Raw genomic sequence first — 24,445 nt, 5'->3', positions numbered from 1 at the left:
TTCTGATAGTAACAATTACAGAAGTGTCCTGGTTTAGGGCAAATTTGGGAGAAAACCTCCAGCGGGGCTCCCCCCGGGAAGCAAACCCACATGGCCCTTTTCTCCCACCCCCCCAACTGGTTCGGGAAGAGATTTCTCTGAGAGAAGTGGAAAAAACCTGTTTATTTCACAGGCACAGCACTACCCAGCACAAAAATGAATATCAAATTACAAAACCTCTCGCTGTTCAGAAGAGATGACAAACTTCAGAGGGTCTCTTTCCTGTGGGTGTTCGCTCTGTTATCAGTCCCTCTGGCGCTGGAAAATGCCGCTGCCCAGGCTGGGCTCCCGGTAGTCCACGGGTGCAAGCTCCCGGTGCTGCCCCGAGTCCCCAGTTCAGAGCAGGTTCGATTTGTTTCAGAAAAAGGGAAAGAAAACAGTCCAGGAAGACCTCTCTGCCCCGGCTAGTTGGAAAGCCAAGGCGATCTGTGTCTTGTTGTCTGTCTGTGCTGTAGTCAAAACTCCCGAAGCGAGGGGGAGAAAGTACAGTCTCTGATAACAGACTCGGTGCTTCTTTTCCACCCACTTTTACTCTTAGATGGAATTTTAAGAATACAAAACCTGTGTCTGGGTTAGGTGGATGAATGGGGATACAGTTTAACATCATAATCAACCCAGGACAAGAAGCAATTAATGGTTGGAACATTTATTTTTGGGGGAGAAGCTTCAATTTAGAATACTCAATTCTAATCTTTGTTAGTATTCTGTTTTCCATACTCAGATGTGGTTGGAAAAACTCTACAAGTTCTGCTTTATTGTGTCTAAATTTACATGTATATCTTGTCATCTTAGTTCAAAATATGGGTGGAACAGGTCTATCATCTTTTTTTATCTTTTTTCCTCAGTGTTACATTTTGTTTATAGTATATGTTTGTGTTTCAATTATACTCCTTTTAAAGTTATTGTATGAAATAAAATCCCAGCAATGTGATCCATTCTGACTCCTTGGGAGTTGTTGCAGTAAACACTCAAAATTTACAACATAATATAGAAGCTCTATCTTAATCTTAAATGTCACACACTGTATAATTCTTACAGGATATATTTGGCATCACAGTAATAGAGTGAAGCAATACAAAAAAATACAGATGTACAATATGTCTGATTCCAGTTACTGCTGCTCACAAAGCAGTATCTTACACACACTGTATATTTTGGTTTCTAGGCTTGTCAGCAGTCTGTATAAACACTTCAGTGTTGCATGAACGTAACATCTTTGTGTTTTAGTTTCTGTGATTTTTTGTGGTTTGCGTGCGCTATAAATTCTCTATGTTAAGAAAATCCCCAAACTTTCTTTTCCTGAGGCATATAAAAAGTTTTGTGTATTTGCAGACCTGGATAAGCAGAGACTGCAGGTGCCAAAATAACTACGGACTTCAGCAGAGAGGTGTTTGCAAAATCCCATCTTCAGTTCTTTTTACTATTTCTCAAATTTAAATCTCTGAGATGCAATTTTGCTTGTAGACTATCATCTCGTGGCAGTAATTCCTTCCAGTGACAATATCTTGTCAAAAATAATCAGTTTGTTTGTAGAGAGTGTTCATGAAATTTAAAAGCCACTGCTCTTAACATCCTCCATTCTTACATCATTCTATTGAGAAGCTGGGCCAGCTGAAATTTATCAAAAATTAATGCTGATGTGAAGGGTGTGTATTGAAAGGCTGCCCAAATTTAGCCGATTCACAAACCTTAGGTTGAATACATTTGTACATAATCTTTAGTATTGATATTCTGTACTGAACATCTGTAGGCCATGGGTGCAGTTTTTCCCTGCAACCAATCATCCCTCACAAAGAGGTGCACGAAAGGTCCAGGGCAAGAAATGTGATGGTTGTGACCCTGGACAAGAAAAGGGAAGAACTGATAAGGAAGCAGAGGAGAAAAAAGAGCAGAACCAAGGACAGGCTGCTCCTGTCCTGAGTATTGTGGACAAATCCAAAAGCAGAGAGCAGAGACGGAAAAACAGAAGTCAGACTGGGGAGCAAAAGTCAGAAAGAGAGTTGAGAAGAGGCACCTGGAAACAGAGCATAGGAAAAGGTTTGGGTTTGCTGGAATTATTAATCATGGTCCAAAATGTAGTTTCAAGGGTCTTGATCTTGCTGGTGGCTCAGGCTGATGTTATTCCATATAACAGAATCAATCCAGCTTCTTGGTTTTCTTTCTTGGGAAAATGCTGCAGACCTTTCAGTTTTCCTGAACAGTTGGAGGATGAGGCTATAAAATCAGGGCCTGGTGTTCTCTACTGCTTACAGTTCTTTTCTGTCCAGAAGCAGGGCAGGAGCTTCCTTTCAGATGAAGTTTTTATTCTCCTCAGGGTTTCTGTAGTAGTCATTACTGAGACTCACATGGGAAAAATGCTCACCTGCTGTGAGAAAAGTCAAGTCATGGACTCTTCCAAGGGTTGGTGTTGGGAAGCAGCTTCATTCAGTGCTTTTTGAGATGGAGAATGCTGAAAGTTTACAGAGTGATAATTCCTGAGACAAACTGAGAACTCTTTTTCAAGAAACTCGATAATATGAGACCTTCGGGGTACACACTGAAACTGGTAGGATCACCTCAAAACAGAATAAACCTATGGTAAACTTCTGTCAATTTCTTGCCCCCTTCAGAAGGCATTAGCAGGCTCTAAAAAAAAGATTAAGAAAATTCATGGGCAGCATTTCCATAAATAGATACTAAAGGGAACAGGAACTTTCTGATCTTCCTACTCCAGTGATTTTGGGTGCTGTGGTGCACAGGGGGGGAGAGAGAGCTGTGCTGACCAGACTGGAAGCATCTCCTGCTGCCTTTGTTGGGAATAAGACCTCTGGGCTAGATGGGTCGTGGTCTCTCTCACCCCATAAATTAGCACTTGCTCTAATAAAATTTTAAGTTCAGTTCTCTTAAGACCCATTTTGGCGTATTTGCACTGGGAAAATACCTATTTTAAGAAAGATTTCTCCTGAATCCTGTCCATTGATAGTCCTGGACTATCATCATCTCATCATATGGACTGATGTCCATATGATCTGATAGTATCATCTGGTATAGTCATCAGATAAAGAAGGAAAATTATTCTTCAGGGTATTCAGTATGTATCTTGATTTTTTTTTTTCCAATAGCACACAAGAAATACTAAAATAGATTGAAGATTCCTGTTTGAAGAAGTCTTGACTCTGAAAACCAATGATATCCAGTCTTTCTTTGTGATCTAGTTCCCAAATAAAGATTTCAAATACAGATTTGCCATCAGTCCCCATGATGCATACAAAACAGTGTATATGCCATAGAATTTTTCACAGGCAGTTTCAGGGTGGATGATGAAAGGAAACACAGTATCTGTTAAGAAAGGTACATAATTATTTCATTAATCCAGTGCAGTAATCTAATAGTGCTGGTCTAAATTAATTTTAGTGATTCATATAACAGTTCAGTTCCTGTCAACATTCAGCTTCTGCTAGGCTGGTATTAAAGACCCTTGGGGGAATGTCAGGTGCTATATTTTAATGCCAGTGCTGCTGCATCCTGTAAATCTAGCTAATTAGAAGAATAAATTTCTTTAGCTGACCTCATATTGAATCTTTGGAACATGGAATAAATCACAGGTCAGGTGAGACTTAACTAGTGACATCTAATGTATTGGAGAGTCATGCATAACAGCATTAATTCTCTTGCTGGGTAAAATAACAATAATGTTGCTTCCCAAAAGCTTGTGTTGATATCAAAGTCTCCCTGGGCATTCAGCTATCAAAAGGAAACCTTTTATTGAAAGGAAAAGTGGGGAAGCAAGAGCAACACACACATTCATCTGACAAATTTCCCTTTGCTTTGCCCCCAGGCCATTCAGCTGAGTCGGGATGGACAGTATCTGCTCACAGGTGGAGACAATGGGGTTGTCATGGTCTGGCAGGTGTGGGACCTCAAACGGCTCTTTGCTTACCCAGGGTGCGATGCTGGAATTCGATCCATGGCCCTGTCCTATGACCAAAGGTGAGACCAAAGTCTGGTCTGAACAAGAGTGTTGGGGAATATATATTTACAGTTAAATTGCATTTTTGTTGTTGTTCTGATTGTGATTTCCTGTGGGTCACAGATCCTGGTGATTATCTTGAGAATTCTGTGCTGGCAAAAGATTTTTTTCTAACATGTTATATTCAAGGCAGATAATCTTTTTCAGGATTTCAGCTCTTTGGGGAATGAAGAGAGATCCAAGAAATCTCACTTTGGCAGACTTTCAAGATGGGTTGAGTTATTGGTCTGCACAAACGTACAGTGTGGGTCACATGGAGGTGGAAGGTTACATGTGTGCTTTCATCTCTCTTCTTTCACTTACAAGACGAATCACATTCCTAATTCCAGACTTTTATGTTTAAAATAGAACAGTTGGAATAGCTGCACAAGAAGATTCCCTCCACACACCCATATATTTGCTACAGCAAAGAGTCATTCTCAGTTCTAGAAAAGTTATTTTATCCACATACAGCATGAGCCTTTTTGAACACCACTCCTGCTGAAGGTGACCAGTTAAAATTTTTACTGCAGTTTCACATCACACTTTCCAATGCAACTGTACTTGACAATGCTTCAGTGCTTTTATCACAGAAATATTGTTTATAAGATGGATGTTTCCCATTTCATCTCAACACCTTTAGCTTTCAGGCTAGGATTCTATTTCCCACGGTGTATTTACTAAATCATGTTTCTGTGTACTTTTCAAGCAGATTTGTCTCCTAAATCCCTTAGGGATGTCTACATTGTGCAGTAAAGCATGCTGTTGAGGCTCTTAGCCTTCCACTTACTGAAGTCTATACTGAATGTTTTTAAAATTTTTGTCTATACATAAAATTATATTACATAAAATGAAATTTTAAAAAATCCAAACCAGTAAAACCTGTGGACTTCAATGAAACACTGAACAGCTTCTTGGTAAGCATAAGTAGAGAATATTGGCATTTTGGATTAAATCCTTTTCCATTAAAAAAAGCCCTTGCTGTTAAATATATTTTGAAAACTGGAGTTATGGCTGTTGAATTTTTGACTTGGAAATGTTGCATTTAGAGAATCTTTAAACAGTAATTAATGACATGTTAATGAACTAAAATTTAATATGGACATAGAGAAATTTATCCATGGAGTCAAGTTAAAAACCTATTCATATCATGTTCACTTTGGGTTGGAAGACAAGGAAGACTCAGAATATTTTACTCTGAGTAAAACAGATAATTACTTAGCTATTTATTTGGTATGCATGAATATATTGTGTTTGAGAGTGTGCAAAAAGACATTTTAACATAATAGAAAAACAATCAAAATGGTATAGTTAACATGAAACAGGCAATCCTATCAAAATGCAGTATTTTGATGATCTCATAGTTAATCTTTGTTTTGAAGAAAAGATTTGCAGCCTTTTACTCTGAATTTTTTTAATTCTAAGGCTTTCTTCCCCCAAAATGACAGGATTTTATACATCCTTATAGTTCTGATTTTTGTAATACTTTAATGAGACTGTAGAAAAGATGATCCAGAAACTCCTGTTATTGTGTTCTGTAAGGCTCGTGGCTTTCCAAACACATCTAAACAATCTCCAGTAGCAGGCCAAGGGTAAGGAAGTCGGAAAGAAAGAATGTCTCTGTGGTAAAGCTCAGGGATTGCTTTCAGGAGTTTCCAAAACTTCAGTTTTAGTACTTCCAACTGAAGGCTCGTGCCCACACCCAGTTCCTTCATGTAGATGTGCTTAACTGGGGGAGTTGAAACCAAAATGAACACTTCTCCTGGCCTTCCTTCCCTTTGCTGCTACCCCAGGGCTTCATACCCACTCCAATACCTCCCAAAAACCAGCCAAGAAATAATCCTGGGGAATCCCAAGTGGCCTTGCAGGACAGGGATGCTGGTGAACAATTCTGTTGACCAGCTCTCAGCTGTAGCTTCAGGCCAGCCTCACAAACTGTTTCACGGTGCTCTGCGTGTTTTCTGACGGGTAAATCTGCTTCCCTCAGGTGCATAATGACTGGAATGGCGTCCGGGAGCATCGTGGTTTTTTACAATGATTTCAATCGCTGGCACCACGAGTACCAAACCAGGTACTGACCTTCCCAGAGGCCGGGACAAGCACTGACAGGAGCAGCTGTGGCCAGGAGGGAGCTGCACACAGCACTGCCTCCCTCGGGGTCGAGCCACCACACGGCTCCTTATAAATACTTCTATTACATCTGAATGTAACTTAAATTTGCTCCAAGAAGCAACCTATTTTTTAAAGCTAATTGCTATTTTTGTAGACCTTGCTTGACTTTTTTGGGGGAAGGGCAAAGAAGCAGAAAACCAGCTGCTGCGTTCTGTAGTTAAAAAAAAAATCTATATTTTTAGTGACAATGAGAAATCTATTTTGATCCCTGTATGTAAACAAAACCTAAAGTAAAGATGGTTAAAACTCACATTCTAGCTATATTATGAAGAAACAGATGTTCCATCTGAAGCTTTATCTATAGCCTTGAGGAATATATGATTTTAACATAATGGAAATTAATTATGGTATTGGGGGAATTTTAATCTGTGCTATCCATACCACACTTTGTCTTGTACTTTTCCAAATGACTGTACTACATCAGCACTGAAGTTTCTGGGAATCGAGGGGTAATATTTAAATTATGGTTAAGGTAATTTAAACTTTGCAAATCATTTCCATCAATGTTACTCTTTAAGCATGTTTCTAGCCCTAGACAATTAGTTCTATTTTAGTTGTGTGTTTCGTGCAGTTACGAGAGAAATCGGGAACGGAGCTTTTGTTACATCAAGTGTGAATCCTTTTTAGTTTCTACTTGGCATCTCCTTCAAAGCACACCAAAATGTGGATTGTTCCTCCAAATCAGAAAGCTCATTTTGAAGGCTTCAAACCAGAAGCCCACAGAGGCAGGTGTTTTTTAGCAGGGGCAAGTTCCAAAGCACATTTCTGCTGGTTGACTGTGAAAGCAGGGAGGCAGCAGGTGTTTGCTGGTGCACAGCCCCTATGCAGCAGCAGGCCACTTTTTCTTTCTTTTTTCATCAGAACATGCCCCTGCAATACTGTAGCACATGCCATATTCCTTTTCTGCCTATAGCAACAATGTCTTTTGTATTTTGCTACCACCAAATGCAGTTGGATCCTGCCCAGTCAAATTACCTCTTTCTTTTAGGAAATGAAAAATAATTTATACTATGGAACAATAAGTTATTTTGGTGTTGCACAAATCTACTTTTCTACAAAATTGCTGTGCAGAACTCTGTGAAAATATTTGTGAAAAGAACTGTTATTGTTTTGTAAGTCTGTATTGCATAAAAAACTTCTTTGTATGTTGTGATCTCTGAGTTGAAATTTACATTCCATATCTGTATTGATACATACATTTCTCTAGCTGCCTACTAGAGCAGTTCCTGGTTTTTCTAAGCATTTAACTACTCTTTCTTTCAGTAAAGATTTGGAATGAGAAAATTCAGTTTGAGTGAATAAATTAAATAAAATTACATTTGTAATTGAGACCTTCAGTGGAGTACTGGATTCTTGTGATTCAGGGTATATTCCTAACAGAGGAAAGGTTGCCATGGTTGATGTATTTCATGTACTTTTGGTGTGTATGAAATGGTGTTTTCTGTGCTTTCTGCATTTTCATACCAAGGTGGTTTTGGTGTATTAGTAGTTGCATTTTCACGTTTTATGTAGCACAAGGATGATGGGATCAAGCAAAGGCTGTAGTGGGTCGTGTCTGTGGGAAGTGCCTGCTGTACTGGGCTCTGTATACTGAATATTTGTTACGCAAAACTTGTATTTCACATTTCCTGAAGTTCAACAACATTCACGGCCTTGTACTAGCAGAGTTTGAGGGGAAATTGGAATGGTCTTGAACTTAAATTTGCATTTGCCTCAAGCCAGGGGTGGGTTTCCTAGACTGGGTGGAGGCAAAACAAACAAGAAAAAGATGTATTTTGCCAAATGGAAAATCCTGAAAGTCTTCTCTTTATGAGGAAACACTTCATTATTGATGGAAATAATAGCTCCTGATCTCGGAGCCAGAATATTTCCCAGGGAGATGATTTGGTAGGTTGCTTGTTTTCGAAAGGGCTCCATTGGATCAGGAGCTTCTTTCCCAAACTGGAAGCACAAGTGTACCTGTGTGTGCTGGCCTGAGTTGCATCTGACCCTCCTTGGGATGCAGCAGCTGCTTCTTCCACTTGCTGCAGCAGTGGTGTTTTGCCTTTGGAGTGCTGCAGCCCTTCTGTGGGAAAGGACATCTTCATCTTCTCCTCTGTGAGCAAGCCTGCAAAGACATACCTGTTCTGGACTGCTCTGGTGAGTAGGACATCCCCCTCCTTCCACAGATGAACCTAAATACCTTGGGCACCACCCTGGAGCCCAGGCATGCACTTGGATCTCAGTTTTGGCTGAAGTAGTCCACCTCATGCTGAGGTGCTGAGGTGGAAACCAGGGTTAAATTTCCAGCTACTCAGGGCAGCACTGTGTCACATGGATCACCTGAAAGCTATTTATCAGCAGGTGCCAGGCATTAGCCTGCAGCTGGGCCTCATTTGGCTGGTATTGGCAGAATATTCCTGAAGAAAGGGACAGACCTCTCTCCTCAAATGTGTTTATGCAGAGGGAGCATTTATGAAGAACATTTTTTTATGTGACAGTCTGGCCTTTCTTCTGCCCTGGTGAGCTCAAATAGAGCTGCGGCCAGCTGTGGTTATGGGAAGTGCTCTGCAGCAGCGCCACTTGGTTGGGTTGTGCAAATTGCTGATAGAAATGCTGTAGGATCTGGCAAGGGAAGATGGGGTGGTCAAAACGGGGGTTTCTCTGAAGGAAGTTTATGTTGTGGTGCTACTGCAGGCAGAGGTAAATGAATGCTCTGAGACTTGAGAATATTTCTTGGCTGTGTTGTGCTGTCTGTCTCTACACCTGAAGGCAAGCTGTGTCTGTATCTCTTATTATTTCTGGCCCTGACATCCTCTTGGTAGTCCTTCACCTATCAGCAGCACTTTGTTTCTGATAAATATCCCAAAGAGCTGATCTGATACCAAGGTAATGGGAAGTGAATTTTATTGCAGCTTTACTCAGGACATGATTGTTGTTAGTTGTGTAGAACAAGAATGGCTTAGGTAATGTGACTAGATTGTAGTTTTTCTACTTTTATGTCCTAAATTTCATATTCATAGAGATTTCAGTGTGCTTATGCAATGGATTTTTTTGTTCTTCCTCCTAGAAGTAGTTCAAGGGGAGTAACAGATCACTCTATTGTTCTTAAGAAACTGGGTTTATCCTTGTTAAATAGAACCAGAAATGGGCCATTCTGAGAGTGCTGCTCCAAACCAGTGAGGCCTCTCCCATACAGAGTTAGGATGTTTGTGTAACACTTGAAATGAGTCACTTGCATGGATTTACCATCAAAACATTACATGAAATCCAAAACAGTTTACTTTTATGCAGAACCAACCTAAGTTCTTCAGTAAACTAATGCAGTTAATGATGCATCGTAATTTAAAGCTACTCTTTAAAAGCTCTGGACAAAAAAACAAACCTAAGAAATGGTTTTAGATTTTGCTTAGGCATACTGAAATTTCAACTATGTTTAACCTAAAGCTCCTCAATTCAAATACAACCATTGTCATGAGGTCAAAAAAGATTAAAACATACACACTTTGAAAGAATAAACTCTAACTTGTACTTGTAAACAGCTTACTTTGAGTCATTATCAAGAAGCATATTGTTAGAAAAGGAATGTAAAATATTTCACAACTATTTATATATTGTAGGAAATAAAACTACTTTTTTTTTTTGTAAATTAATTGAGATGATAGTGGAAAACGTAGTCTTAAAAACAAAGAGACGTGTGTATTTAGTAAAATCTGAAATTGCACACAACTGCCCCAGGACTGCATCATATAGTCAGCTAAATAAAGACATTTTGGTGTGTGCTTTGGAAATGATGCTGCATTGTGTGGAAATAGACAAAGGGGTTTCCAAAATGTGATACTTGCTGTTTGATAAATGGATGTTTGAGAAGTGATAATTTATTCTTTTTTTTCTATCTTCAAGTTATCCTAGTATTTTTCTTGCTACTGTGTGAGCTCTGAGCTGAAAAATATTGTAGGCACAGCTCAGTCTAGTGGTGAGACTTCGGTGCAATCAGCAATAGCAATGTCCAGGAACAGAAATTACTTTGTAGCTTGCTCTCCCATTTTGCTTTTTATCTTGCTTATCCTGTGTGCAAGGGATACTTTTTTCAAGCCTCTGTAGCTGCAAAAACCAAAATCTGACCATTTGAAACAACACAAGTAGTGTAATTTAAGCAGTGTTTAAACATTCAGCAGTTAAATGCTGTACACTTCAGAATTTCCCATTAATTGACAATTATCTCACCTATTATTTTGGGGAGGAGGGAATTATTTTTTATTATTATTACTTTGGTACTTCTTTGAAACCTGCACCTTGCACGATTCCCACTCTTGGCTTACTGTTTCCAAAGGAAATAAAGGCACTTAAAATCCAAATTCTCTTTGTAAACAAAATATAATAATGAACAGAAACAACATCTTCCTAGCGGATTGTTGCTTGCAGCTACCAGTCCCTGCCCTATTATTTTTTTTTCATAATGCTAATTTAGTTCAAAAAGAAAACAAAAATCCTGCTAGAGTGATCCCCTGACAGAAAAGCTCAACTAAATACCTATTTCTGTGCTTTAGACATTGAAGCTGACTGCAAGTAGGAGAGTTTGATTTGCTTGTCTTTTTTGTCATCTTAAAACCATCAGTTTTACTTAATGAGCATTTTGGGTAGGTTGCTAGTTTTGTGCATTTCTGCTTCTTTCCAATTGCTGTTTGGATGTAGCTTGGAAGAAAAAAATGAGTAAATGCAAAATATAATTTCCCATTTAAAAACTGATAAAACCAAAGATGATTGATTGATAAATACATATATTTATGTAAAAGTGAAGGAATCAGTAGATCTATGCTATCAAGCTATAATAATTAGACCAGTGACTACTGGAAGGAAGATGTGAAAACCAGGGTTAAATGGGATTTGCTGACCAGTGTAAATGTTCTTGACTATTAGTTGCTAAGAATGAGTCAATACTTGCTGAAAGTAACACCATGAAACAGCATCTTCATTAATATACTTTGAGAATTATTTTAAATAAGTTTTGATGTTCCAGAATGGGGGTAATTGTCTACAAGGGTAAATATTGATGGGAATCAATCAGTGGACGCAGTGTTGTGCTGATTTATGGCAGAAGATTCAGTCTTGGGACTTTAAATCTAGAACTGCAGGAATGGCTCATTGGACTTTTGTGAACTAAGGACCTAGAAAGATTAGGATATTTTAAAAGATTTTTTTAATGATTAATTTCTTAAAATGTGGGCATGGTAGCAGTAGAGCTGTCACTGTGGAATATTTTTAACAGTCTTACCTGAAAAGTAAGTAACTTGTTTTCTATAATAGTTTCTTTCTCTATATAACAGTAAAAAAACAACTGTGAACCACCTTCCTTCAGCAGCAATTGTAGTTCTACAAGAGAAGGATTAAATGAAAGTGCAGCAGGTAAGAAACCAAATCTGATACTTAGGGACCTGCATTAAGTGTTTTAGTGTTGACCAACACATCTTTATTTTATTTTTATGTTAAAGTGTGATATCTCCTGCACCTATTAAGAGACTGAACTTATGTGGAATTATTTTAAGGCATGGAGTAGTGCTATAATTTTCCTAAGGTCACACAAAGAGTTAGGGAATTTCCCAGCTATCCTATGTTTTAATCTAATTGTTGGCCATATGATCATCATTTCCAGCTGTCATCACTATTTTTAAACAGGCATTTTGGAACCTGCCTCTGCTCTGTGAGGCAAAACACTTGTCTAAGACTGTTTAGATGTTGATCAGTCATGAACTTAGGAACATGAATTCAGGGTATTTCTCTTAACTTTCTACTTCCATGAGACAAGGCAATAGTTTAGAACTGGCAGCTGTTGACCCAGCAAATGATGATACTTTCTGTTATAGATGCATAATTATTTGTGCAACGCAACTTGTTGGATATCCTTGCCAATCCATGGCAGGTTTTTTTATTCATAGGTGAATCCATCCTCTTAGGAAAAACAAAACTTTACCCAGCATTCATAATTTGCTTGATGCTCCCTCTCTGCTGATCTCTCAGTTCAGTTCTTTTGGAGAGAAAAGCACAGTTCTTTGCTGTGGGGGCTGATTAGCTTGCTCCACCTGAAATTCCACATCCTTTCTTTGGCTGAGTCTGAGATGTGTTGCAGAAATCACCAACCACACAGGCAGCCAGCTACAGATTCTCACCAGTTTCCCTTCTAATTAAGCTTGGAGTGATGGCTTCATCTTTTTGCACTGTACCAAAAAGCAAATTATTTTACAGAAAGGCTATTCCCATACTCTTCAAGTATACTGAACTTACTCTAGGGAACCCATAACAAAGTTAATTAACAAGGATTGGTTGTAGCCCAACCTTTTTATTATAGTTTAAGACATGCCATGTTTTGCTACCTTTAAAACCATTTTTTTTGCCAAGATGTTGTACATCTTTCAGCCACCATGGCCTTAAGTTATCAGTTGGCACTTTCTGGTCTTTAAATCTCTTCAAAAGGCAAAACATCCATGTTTAATCACAGCTTTCATAGGAAGCAATGAACCTCAAAACAATGAAGTTTATGGGAATCCCTCAAATTAATTCTATTAAGTTGTTTTGATAGGCATCTAATTGTTCAGTCTCTCCAGGGGGAATAAGACAACAGTGTCACTGACAAAATAACTGAGTTCTCAAAGAAATTAATGACTTTCTGTGGTTTGTTTTGTTTTTTTTAATGAAGAAAGTTTATTGCAGGTCTTTCTCTTACAATTCTAGTAGAAAGTATAGCTAAGAGAAAAAATGAACTATGACCAGTGAATAAGAACGAGCAAAGGAAAAGGATTAAGCCGAATACATACTCTATTGAACTAAGCATTACGGTAAAGAGAAAACCTTGTCTATTTTGTGACTGCAGATTAAGGAGAGCTGCCTCCCAATCCTGGTTTCCAGTGCCTGCACCAGGTGAATAGGGGGATAGCACTGACAAACCTCTGATGGCTATTGATGGTAGCTCCTCTATCATCTTGTCCTAGAATTAGGAGCTGCTCAGTTCATCATAGCTTGGATAACATGCAGCAGGCTTTCCCTTCACAGGCCCAAAGTAATTTTATTTTATTTTATCTAACAGGTAGTCTGACACTGGAGAAAGGTGTGGATGGGACACTTGTGGTTAGGATAGAAAATGGCTAAAGCAAAAAGGCTTCCTTCACTCCAGTCTTCGTAACAAATAAATGTCCACTGCTCATGTTTACATCCCAAGTTACTTTATTTAAATTCATATTATCTAAACACTACCCTGCCTGCAAATCAGATAACAAACTTGATGGAAAACAACCATCCTTCCCTCTCTATCTCCAAATGTTTGTCTCATGGTATTTTACAGTTATTCCACTAAAAAAATCATGATAATTTGCCTCTTCAAGTTTAGTAGAAACTTGGCTAAAAATAGAGGCATTGGAATTGAAGGCAAATAGAAGTTTGCTTCCTTTGTCTGCCTCTCCCACTTCTCTGAGAATTCCCATCAGAAGAACAGAACAGGGCCTGCTGGTGGAAGCGAGGCCAGGTAACTGTTCCCCACCTCACTGCTCATATAAAAATATGGTTAGCTACACCATAAGTTAGTCTATTTAGAGCCCAAGGCTGTGTGAAATGGAATTAATAATTAACACAGAGAACTTAAAAAAACCACCTAACATTGCCAGAGTCTTTCCCTTACTGCTGTTCTCAAGATGTGGTTCTTTCACCCACTGTGTTGAGAGAGGATCAGACCCGGCTGGGGCTTGCCATGAGAGGTGCACACAAACTGAAAACAGTCACAGGAAATGAAGAAAACTGTGGCCAGAGTGTGGGGAGCTTCGGTTGGATTTGTCTTCCCCAGTCCTAGGCACCAGGCTGATCCCCAGCAAGCTCAGGAGAAGGCAGCGTGGGGGACCGGAGTGGCTCAGGAGCAGCAGGGAGGAGGGGCTCGGACCCAGCCACACGAGGATCAGCAGCTGCAGCAGCAATTGCAGAAATTTTCTCCATTCCAGCTCTACCAGAGTCCTGACAGCGCTTGCTGCAGAAAATCTGACTCTCTTTATCTAGAGCTGTGTTCTACAAACAAACAAAACAAACCCAAGGCAAAACATGAAACAGCACTTAAATACAGCCCTGTCTTAAGGGTTAAAACAATCTACAAGACATAAACTGCATGCAATACAGCCAGGGCAAAAAGGAGAAATAACATGAGAAATCTTTTATATAATGAATGGTATCATTTTTGTGATGCTGACTTTAGGAAATGTAAGGAAAATTTCTCCTCCAGATGCAGGCTTTCCATGGCATTGCAGGTTTAAAATTTTTGTCTTGCAAGTCTGATGTGGAAAGAAAGATGGCACGAGTGGTTGTGATAGAGAAGGAACGTGTCATAGTAACTATTAGCAAAATTTATGTACCTGTGTTTTTGCAGACACAAGGAATCAGGTGATGCTTACTGAGAATCAGTGCTACAATTCCTGTAACAAACCACACAGTCCCATCAAGGGAGCCCTGGGGAAGGTGACAGATGGAAACCTAAACATTTTTTTCTTCAGGAAAAAGGCTTGATTTTCTTCTTAGTGGTGAGAGTAGGCAAATGACCTCTCATGGTAGCATCATTTCTGAATTCTTTACTGAAAAATGAGTTCACAGGAGAAGAGAGCAACAGGTTGTAATGAAAACTGAGAATTCCATACTGAATAGGTGGATTACCTTAAGTATGTGGTACATCTACTGAAGACAATAATTTCCATGTCCTCTAAAGGATATGTGCTAATTGTAAAGGAGAAGTACTCTGCCTTTTCCTCAGACTTTTATTTTTTTGATAGGACTTGCTTTACAAATGTGAAAATTTCTGTGTTTTTAGTTGGGTTTGACTAATACACAATTCACTGAAGTATTTAATACTACAATAATTTTCTGACATGAATCAAATTTAGTATGGTTCATTTTTTTTCAGATGTGTTTATTGTATCAAAGTCATCAAGGACAGCAGATACAAGGTATTTTCCTTTTTTGCTGTTGTTTTGGTTTTGCATTTTTTTAAACTCAAGTGACATCACTAGCCTCCCTGCATAGAGGTACAAGGAGAAAATTCCATAATCCACAACTAAGTTCTCTGCTACTGACAGACAGCACTGCAAAGGGAGCATGCAAGGAGCAACTGAACTGGGTCTGGGCTTTTGAGATTAGTGATGGTCTATCATAACTAGTTTTATCATTATCAAGACACCATTGCATTGCCTTTTTTCTTGCTGGAAAAAGTTGTAAATAGGGGTTTCTGCTATTTCAGTGGCAGGTAAAGTTAGTTAAAAGGGGAAGGACATGCTTTCAGTTCATGCTGACAGTGATTTTCTCCTGTGCTATCCTCATAGCAGCAATATGTTCGTCTGTAATGCAATTTTTCTAATTTTACTGTTGCTAAGATAGAATGTTTTTATTTATTTAGGACTGATTATCTTCTGTCTACCTCTAAAGGTAGTGTCAATTGAAATGTTTATTTTAAATAGAAACAATGTTCAGTTCAGTAGTTTAGTACTTCTCTCTTCAAAGGGTTCTCATCTTTTTTTAGCTGTTTTAAGATACAGTGAGCTATAGATGTGCACAAAATGACTGCCAGGAGAATAGATCACGATGTGTCTGAGGAAGTAAAAAATGGTTTTATTGGCGTTTGCTCAGCCTGTTTCAGATATGCATCACTCAAGACAGAATGCTTTTTTCCTAAGTGTTTACGCCTTTGCTGGTTTGGTGTGGCTGTACAACTTTTTCCACTTCAGACTGGCTTAGTTATTTCTCCTTTCTTGTTACAAATGGAGACCATGTACTTTTTGTGCAGCAGAACAAAGCATCGCCGTTAGTACGTACCATTGCCTTGGACCTACTCAGAGGAAAGCAATGCAGGCATTGGGAAAGGAGGAAAAAAGGAAGGAAGCAAGGGACAGAAACTAGACTTACTTTAAGCAGAACTAAGACAATTGCAACAAATTTAGATTTACAGAACATTTTTTAATTGACAAAAAAAAAAAATCAGTAATGAATTAAGAGCAACATGCTTTTGGGGGCAGCAGGAGCCTCCTGTGCAAGGACACTGAACTCGGGATGTGCAGTTTTACTTATCTGCCACAGGATGGTATTATCTGCATGGGCCAGGTGTTGGAATGAGGTGGTGCTAAAGGGGCTCCAGTGAATGTGCTGGTGGACTGAGAGAGAGCAATGCACTGCAATACATGAGAGTTACACAGTGTGCTTGTCTGAAGCTGAATGTTGATAAGCAATGAGTGCTGGAGCAAGTGAAGAATTTCTGAACACAAAGGTAAAGCTCGAGGTGAACCAGGGCAAGAATAACAAATTGGGGGCTTAACCCTCATTAGATCACAGTGTTTTGAACAAGGTTTTACTTTTCCTTTCAGCATTAACTGGGAGCTGCATTCAGCAATTAATAATTATGCATTTACATCCTTCCATACCTGTTAGAAGGAAATAAAGCAGGAAAAGGTAAAATGAGGTGAACTTTCCTGGCTGAAGGAGTGTCAGTAGCTAACAGAAAAAACCCACACCAATAAGAAGCCAGAAGCTATGCTGTGTCAGAGATCTGAGACAGGCTGAAGTGGCATGCAAGTTGGAGAGGGGCTGAGAGTTAGAATTAAAATTGCTCTTATTACATATAGTGCATTTTATACCAGTTTTCAGCTTCAGGCTTATCCATAGTCTCAACAGTATAAAGAATGAAGCTCTGAAGTCCCTCTCAAACTGTCAAGTCAAACTGTCAAATGAAATGTAGACAAGAGCATGAACCTGAAATCTATTTCCTGACTCATTTTTATGTTATCACTTTTCCTACATTTAACTTGCTTGCTTATTTAACTCACACAAATGTATTTGCAAGAACATTTTATTTAAATTTACTGGCTCTCAGATGATTAAAACAATTCTGTGTTAATATATGTGGGCTGGACTTTGAGAGTAATTAATACTAATGGGAGGGTGAGGGTGGAAGTCCCTGTAATGTTACCATGGATGTTTTTACTTTAACTTACTGAAGATACATTTTGTGTGCAGTGTCAGACAAGGATGCATCAGACAAGGATGGGCCCCAGTAAGATCAGAAAGAAAGGAAGTTTCTGGAATGGAGCCTCATTTCCCGGCACAGGTAGAGTTGAACAACACCATGCTCAAGATGAAGTAATACTTGGTCAGGGACAGAGGAAGACCCTACTTAACTAGGTGGGCAGTATGATAAAAAACCCACAGTTTTTATAATGAAATATTTCAAATTGTTAATAAACTTCATCTTAACATATACCTACTTAGTGTTCACATGTTTCTGCTTGAAAGCTCCTTTTTATCTCTTGGGTAGCACCCAAGCAATGATGAGACAATCCACATTATACATCAATAAAGACTAGAATTAGAGACTGTTCTAATTTTGGGTTTGCTATTCTTGCACCACACATGCTCATAGATCACTGTTAGGAAAATATGCAGAGTATGCTATCAATGTATAAAAATGTTCATTTTTCTTACCATGATGACAGAAACCCCAGCAGATGTGTTATTTTGCTTGGGTAGGGTGTTATTAAAGTGCTGCTTCAGTTTACCTGTTACTTCAGCTTGCATATTATTCTCCTGGGAAGCATCATCCTGTGCAAGAAGGAACACAATATTCAAGTTAGGAAAAAAATGAGAAAGTTTTTTATCATCAGGTACTTTCTGCTTTTTAGTGCATAGTAAATATTCAGATAGGCAGTCCAAAGGTGAACACACTGCTATATGAGAGACAATTCCAGAGGAAAGGAACAGAGGAATCACTCACTGTTTTGTGAATGAATGTCTGTTTCTTAAAATGACATGTGACACTTCCAGAGCAATGATTTGTCCCACAATTACAAGCTGCAGGTTTGATTCAAGCAAGTTAAAAAATAACATGCTTGAAATAATCTTAAAAATGAAAAGCATATTTCTCACTTGTATTTCTTTCAAATCACCTCTTTAAATGGCCCATCATTGTCCTAAGTCTGGAGGTGCTATAAAATATCATAAATATGTTTGAGAGAAGCTGTTATCCATTGATACACTTGTTAATAGTTGTCTTCTCTTGTGTCAGGGAACTCCAGAGATCATATTCAGTCCTTATTTTAGGCCATGTCTGAAAATAAGCATTGACTGTGTCCACGTAAACCCAGTACTTTTTAATAATTAATTGATTTTAAATCAATAAGCAACACACTTTGGTGTTCCCCTTCCGGCTGCCTGAGAAGATGAAGGACCTGGAAGGCATCAGCTTAGTGCCTGTGGTAAATTAGGTGTTATATTTGCTAATTGTACTGCTGCTTCTGAACAGTACATGTTACTGGTTAGATTTACAGGTTTAATGTCAAGTTAGACACAAGTGAAATGTGATTTACTCACTGACACCCAGGGATGGCTTAGGATCTGTGCTGCTGTGTACCGGGCTTCAGCATTCACATGTAGCATCAAGCTGATTAGCTCCTTCATTGAAAAAGAAAAAAAAATAAAAAGGTTTGAAGAGAGTGGGAAAGGATATTAAAACTGAAAACACTGTTGCACCCATTTCTTCTCACTGGAATCTCCTTGATATCTGGATGGGAAAAAACCAACCCCAGCTGATACCAGACACAGTGATACCAGTGTGACTTAAGTGGAACTTAAATTTGCCCTTTAGGATTAAGGGTCTGCCAGGCAGTGTGTTTGGTATCAACTTACTCACTGTACTTATGTTTCACTGAGTCTATTGAAAACAAATGAAAAAGAAATGTTAAAAAATCAGCTCTAATGTTCTAGTTTGTTCTCTATATATCCGTGCACATACCAGAAAAAAAACAAATGTGTGAGAGATGAGATCCTCTCTGGGCAGTGCACATGCAATCAGTAACATTACATAAAAAGCACAAATCAGAGACAAGAATCTGTATCTGAAAGTCAAGAAACTGATGAAATTATTTGAAAACACTTCTCCTTCTGTGTTGCTGCAGAAGAATAAAAGACATTGAGCAAGTCCCCCCCTCAAAAAACCTTTTATAGCCTCCAAATTATCAGTCTTCATACCCATCAAGATTATTTCAAGGGGACTGTCCATTACTTCAGTTTTGGGAAATGGTTTCTTCAAGCAGATGATAGCAAAACACCTAACTGAGAGCTTTCCCAACCAGCCAAGTTATTTAGTCTTTGGAAGTCTGAAGTGAGACATCACTTTGAATACCAAGATTGAGGACCTTGTTTGCTCAGAATGCATGTCTGGAAATGTGTGAGATGACTGGGACTTGGGAAATGGTAAATGGATAAACACCCATGGGGAAATGCAGAAAAATGCAGAAAAAAAGTTCAGCTTCTCATTGGCTGGATAGCCAAGTGGATCCACTTGCTAGCATATCCTCAGATATTGTTCAGAGCACTTTAGTGACTTAATCTGAGAAGTGGGGCTTACAATTTGGATCTTTGTCCTACAGAAACAATGATTTTAAACAAAACTGCAATGATCACAGAAGAACTGCTGGCAGTGACAATTAGCAATGGCCACACATCTTGAAAAGCTCTGATAAATGCCACAAGAAAAACGGGAAGAAATGCCAACTGCATCCAATCCACAAAGCAATATTTTTTCTTTTTTAAAGAGTGATAGGAGGGAAAAATTCAGAGACACCTTTATTTTACAGCTGAAGCACTGAACCTGCTGTTTAGTGCATCATGAAGGGAACTGGGTATCATGTGATGTTCCCTGAATGCAGCTGGCATTCTGCTGCCCTTGCTCAGGCAGAACATGACAGCCTGAAACACCTGAGCTTTCATTAGGCACTGTTAAGTGCCAACTAAAAAGGCACAGCAGCTGGGGACACTGGGGAAGAGGCTGCTCTGGATCCTTCAGGCTGCCTTCCCAACTGAGCACAGGCTGCACAGGGGCTTATCAGAAATGCTGTTTTCAGGTGGGAAAAAATATCAGTACCTTTGCTGAATCAGTGATGTTATCCCAGTAGGGAGAGGGAAATTCCAGCTTCCCCACAAGTATCTGATCAAAGAGGTCTTCCTGAAGGTTGTTTTCACTGGAAAACAGCAGTAACAAAAAAATGTTATGAGATAAAAAGCCATTTTGTCATGGGGAACTTTGATTTGGGGATGGAACAGAAATTATGTTAATAACAACTAGACATGCATAATTTGCAAGTTTATCCAGTGATAACTCTTCTGAGCCAATGCATTGAGGTAACTCTTCCACTGGAATAGGGACTGCATTATTAACACACATTTTTTAATCTCACTCATGACCCGGTTCTTACTAGCATGATATGGATATTCTCTGTGCCCTACCCCAAAACTCTAACCAAAGAATACATTTGCTTGCACAATGTATCTTTCAAAACACATTTCCAGCTTTAAACATGAACAAACAATATGAAAAACCCAAACACCTGAACTAGTATTTTCCCATCAACAATAATTGTATTGTTTGCAAAGTATTTTCGTTCAGTGTGGTGATTTAGTTAAAATCTAAGTATTTTGTTAAGGATTTTGCTGCAAAAATGAACATAAAGACCGTGTAGTAACAGTAATTTATATGTTAAGAGGAGAATTCCCTGCTAAAGTGTGCTAATTCCTTCTCACTCTCTGGCAAAATAAGAAAAACAAAACCATTTGATTTTCAGCAGAACCCATACATAGCCTGACTCTGAGTACCAAAGATGATGTCTGCAAACCTCATCGCTCAGCCTGATACTTCCCAAGAGGACGAAGAAGGTTGAAAAGGCAGGATAAGTACATTTTTCCCCTCTCCTGGTTTCCCAGTGCCGCTCTCCAGGAGCTGCCGCGCCCCAGCGCCAGCGGCAGAGGGCAGCGCGTGTCCATGGATGGCGGAGCTGGGATCCGCATGGAGACAAAAGGAAAAGCGGCTCTGCCCTCACAGCCCCCACACAGCACTAAAACACCTGCCCCCGTAGGAAAACAAATGAATAAAAGTGATCCCAAAACCGAAAATGAGGAACAAATGAAAACCACTTAAAAACGTAGGGAAAACACATCAATCTAATCCACCTTTATTCCTCAGCCTCAGGATGCCTCCTTCAGGGAGCAAGGTCAGACGTGCTCTGAAAGAACTTAATTATTTTTGCTGTTTTCCCTTTGACACTCACCTGCGAAAAGGTGGGAATCCACATAATAGGATGTACGTGATCACACCTGCAGCCCAAATATCCACCTTTAAGCCATACCTGAGAAAACAAGGCTGTGTTACTTGTGTTGAATCAACAACAAAAAAAAAAGTCATTCCAATCAGAAGTAAATGACACTGACAGGATTGTGCGAGAATCTGTGATAAGTTACTTGTTGGTGATGTGGTGATGTCTTTTGTACCTGAGCACTTTCTTCACACCTTTACAGTCTTTAAGAAACCATGATTCTATGGTTTTCTTTTTTTTTTCTTTTTTTTTCTCTACCATAAGCCTCAAGGCTCTCCAAGGTCTTCTGAATATACTCAAACCCAAGTCAGTATCCAGGCTTCCCAATCCAGAGCCACTAATGATTAAAGACAAGGATGTGCCTTCTCAGTCCCTACAGTGAAATAACTCTCTCTAAGGTTATCATGTGTTGCTAAGCAACAAGACACACCAATTCTCCAGCCTCTCCGGTGAGTAACACAGAGAAGAGGAGCTTCATTTTTCTTTTAAAGCACAAAAATTAAAACACTGGAGGTCAAAATGAGGCCTTTTCCCCTATTCAGTGGATTCAGTTTGTCAAAACCTCTACCATGCAGATGAGGTGCCCTCTGACACCTCAGGAGCTCACTGCAGCTGTGAAAAGTTTCTCAATGCAACAAATGAACTGAACAAGGAGTGAAACAACACAACAAAACCTCCCTCCATCAGGAAATTCAGTGGTCGCAGCTATGGCAAGAGTCAGCCAGAGCACGAAATGGAGTTCTCATAGGTCTAAAAGGAGAGAGGACTTGTGAAAATCTGCCATTGGTGAAAATTCCCCATTTTACAAATTTTTTTCTGTATTTATGCAATGACCTGTTAAATAGAGTAATGGGGTTGTTCAACTGTTATCAAACAGGATGTGTCACCCAAAAGGGTCACTTGAAACAACGTGATCTAATTACAACTGTCCTGAGAACAGGTTTAGACTAGGTGACCTCGGGAGCCTCTTCCAACATAAATGATTCCATTTCTAATGCAAACACTGTGTTTTGCCTGTGTGTTCTTCCCCAGGCAGATGTCACAGGCGGTACAATGGGTGCTGGATGCTCAAGTGAGGCAGGGAGTACAAACAAATGGACTCCACTGCACCAGAGCTGGTCCTGGGGAGGTGGGAGAAGAGGCAAAAGTGAACTCTAAGAGCAGGCAAAGCAAGGATATTGGCCTCTTGGAGGAGCTGGAAATGGTGCCCATGAGTGGTTTGGTCACAAAACAATGGAGGGCCAGCCTGCTGGAGCATTTAGATCTTACAACCTGCCAAAAATAGTTGTTTCCAGGTCTGTGTTGTAGGCAGTCATGCTCACCCTGTCTCTGCAATGATTTCTGGAGCCACATAGGTGGGTGTCCCACAGACAGTGTACAAAGGGCCTTCCACCACCGTCGCCAGTCCAAAGTCTCCAAGCTTCAAAGACTTGGTTCCATCTGAATATTCACACACCTAGAATCAGAAAAATTAACACAGAATGAGGAAAAGAACATCTGCATTTTTATATCCTCTAATTTATATAGGAAATCATCATTACCACACCAAGAAGATGGGAAAAAGAGGTAATTTCCACAGCCCTGTAGGGAAAGAGAAAAAATTCCCATTGATTGCAGCTGGATCAAGTGTTCAATGGAGCTGTCTACCAGCTATGTAGGTCAGACCATGACAGAGCCTCAAGCAACTAGAGGTGGAAAAGAAAACCCAGTCCTTGAATACTGAGAAGTTTTAAATATATTCAGTAAAATATAATACTCTACTTTCATTTGACTGGGACCTAGAGTTTAAAATGGAACTGGCAGATACAATCAGATTTGTTTAACATCTTGTTAACTTAGCATCAATATAGTCAGCATACTGGGCAATTTCATCAGCAAATGTCTTCCCTGTGCTTGGTCTAGGCAAGTGCAGTTTGGGTTTCTGTGCAGACCCAACTGCACCTTACCAAAAGGCCTGTAAACAATCTAGCACAGAGTCATTTCATTGATGAAAGGAGCTGAATTTTGATAGAAAAGTGCTATGCAACTGTGATAACTGCTGGCAGGGATAAAACAGACCAACACAAAGGAAACACCCCCCTAATAAATTCATCTCTGTTTTTCTCTTAAAGTGAAATGTTCATATTAACATGATTTCAAAGGCATCTAGAATGGGGGACCCCATAATCTCCAGAATGGCTGAATTTATTTGCCTTCATCAAACAACTGAGCACTCCAATACCTTTCTTCATTCCCCTGTGTAATTGATATCAGGAATGGAAACACTTGTTCTCCTTTATACACCACCTTCATATCAGCTATTACTCTTAGGGTTTGCATTTTTTAAATGCATGACTAGCAAAGAGAATGTAATTCTCATCCAGACAGCCTGGATGACCCCGTGCAAAAAACCTAACTATGTGCAATTACAGGTAGCAGTTGATGGGAATTATTTGCATTTACATTCAATACCAGGATGTTATCTCAACATTCTGCTGCTGTCAATCACAGTAAGATTTGCATCTGTTGAGTAATCTCTTTAGGCTTTCTAGGCAGAAAGGGCATTTGTGCCTATTTATAATTGATTCAATCACTAATGAGAGCTTAAAATTTCTTTAGACTGTCTGTGTTTGGAGATGCAATAATAGTATGTGAGACTTCCACCTTCATTTTCTCTCTCAAGTGCCATGTTGCTGTGACAACATTTTCCAGGAGAAGCCTCCCCACCTCGCCCCCCACCCCACTGCTTTTTGCTAAACAATCTAATTTATTTGAGGGTTTATTTAAATTGCTAAACACTGTCAGTGGAATTACTGGGGAAAGAATTGACTATTAATTAGGAAATATTTTTAGCTTCTAGCCCTGTCCTTGTAATAGTTCAAAATCCAGTCTGGGATAAACTGACTCCTACTCTCAATGCAAACTCACTGCACAGGACTGACAAACACCACAGAAGATTTTAAGAAAAGCCTCAAGCAGGGGAGATTATGGCCCTGTTTGTTCAGTGCATGACACTGAATATCCAACATGTAATACACAAGTGTACCCTTTGCATATAAGCAGGACAGCACACACTGATCCCATTCTGTGGACAGAATGGGAATGATGCCCTCTGTGGAGCAGGGCATAAATA

General features: G+C 39.4%; 2 protein-coding genes across 10 annotated transcripts in view; one reads left to right on the top strand and one right to left on the bottom strand.

The window, feature by feature from the left end:
- Nucleotides 1-7,528, top strand: part of LRBA (LPS responsive beige-like anchor protein) — a 369,063-nt gene extending 361,535 nt beyond the window's left edge. For all 6 annotated transcript variants that reach the window (XM_088057132.1, XM_014254789.2, XM_014254786.2 and 3 more), the window contains 2 exons: nucleotides 3,857-4,008; nucleotides 6,015-7,528. In XM_088057132.1, coding sequence (XP_087913258.1) covers nucleotides 3,857-4,008; nucleotides 6,015-6,105 — 243 coding nt within the window. In that variant the 3' untranslated portion in view covers nucleotides 6,106-7,528. The remainder of the gene's footprint in view (nucleotides 1-3,856; nucleotides 4,009-6,014) is intronic.
- Nucleotides 7,529-12,160: 4,632 nt separating this feature from the next.
- Nucleotides 12,161-24,445, bottom strand: part of DCLK2 (doublecortin like kinase 2) — an 80,209-nt gene continuing 67,924 nt past the window's right edge. For 2 of the 4 annotated variants that reach the window (XR_001331642.2, XR_001331643.2), the window contains 7 exons: nucleotides 22,656-22,789; nucleotides 21,289-21,366; nucleotides 20,109-20,205; nucleotides 18,557-18,637; nucleotides 17,672-17,788; nucleotides 16,828-16,910; nucleotides 14,087-14,224 (listed from right to left, as the gene is read on the bottom strand). Coding sequence is in view for 2 of the 4 variants with exons in the window: in XM_005525588.3 (XP_005525645.1) it covers nucleotides 14,012-14,224; nucleotides 17,672-17,788; nucleotides 18,557-18,637; nucleotides 20,109-20,205; nucleotides 21,289-21,366; nucleotides 22,656-22,789 (720 nt within the window). In the remaining 2 variants the exon portion in view is untranslated. Of the gene's footprint in view, nucleotides 14,225-16,827; nucleotides 16,911-17,671; nucleotides 17,789-18,556; nucleotides 18,638-20,108; nucleotides 20,206-21,288; nucleotides 21,367-22,655; nucleotides 22,790-24,445 lie in introns of all 4 variants that reach the window. The other 2 variants (XM_005525588.3, XM_005525589.3) reach the window with 1 other exon arrangement.

The sequence above is a fragment of the Pseudopodoces humilis genome, chromosome 6 (genome assembly GCF_049639895.1).
Source record: "Pseudopodoces humilis isolate 2021_Gansu_Grassland_sample_001 chromosome 6, ASM4963989v1, whole genome shotgun sequence".
NCBI lineage: Eukaryota > Metazoa > Chordata > Aves > Passeriformes > Paridae > Pseudopodoces > Pseudopodoces humilis.
This window is presented reverse-complemented; position numbering and strand designations above follow the sequence as displayed.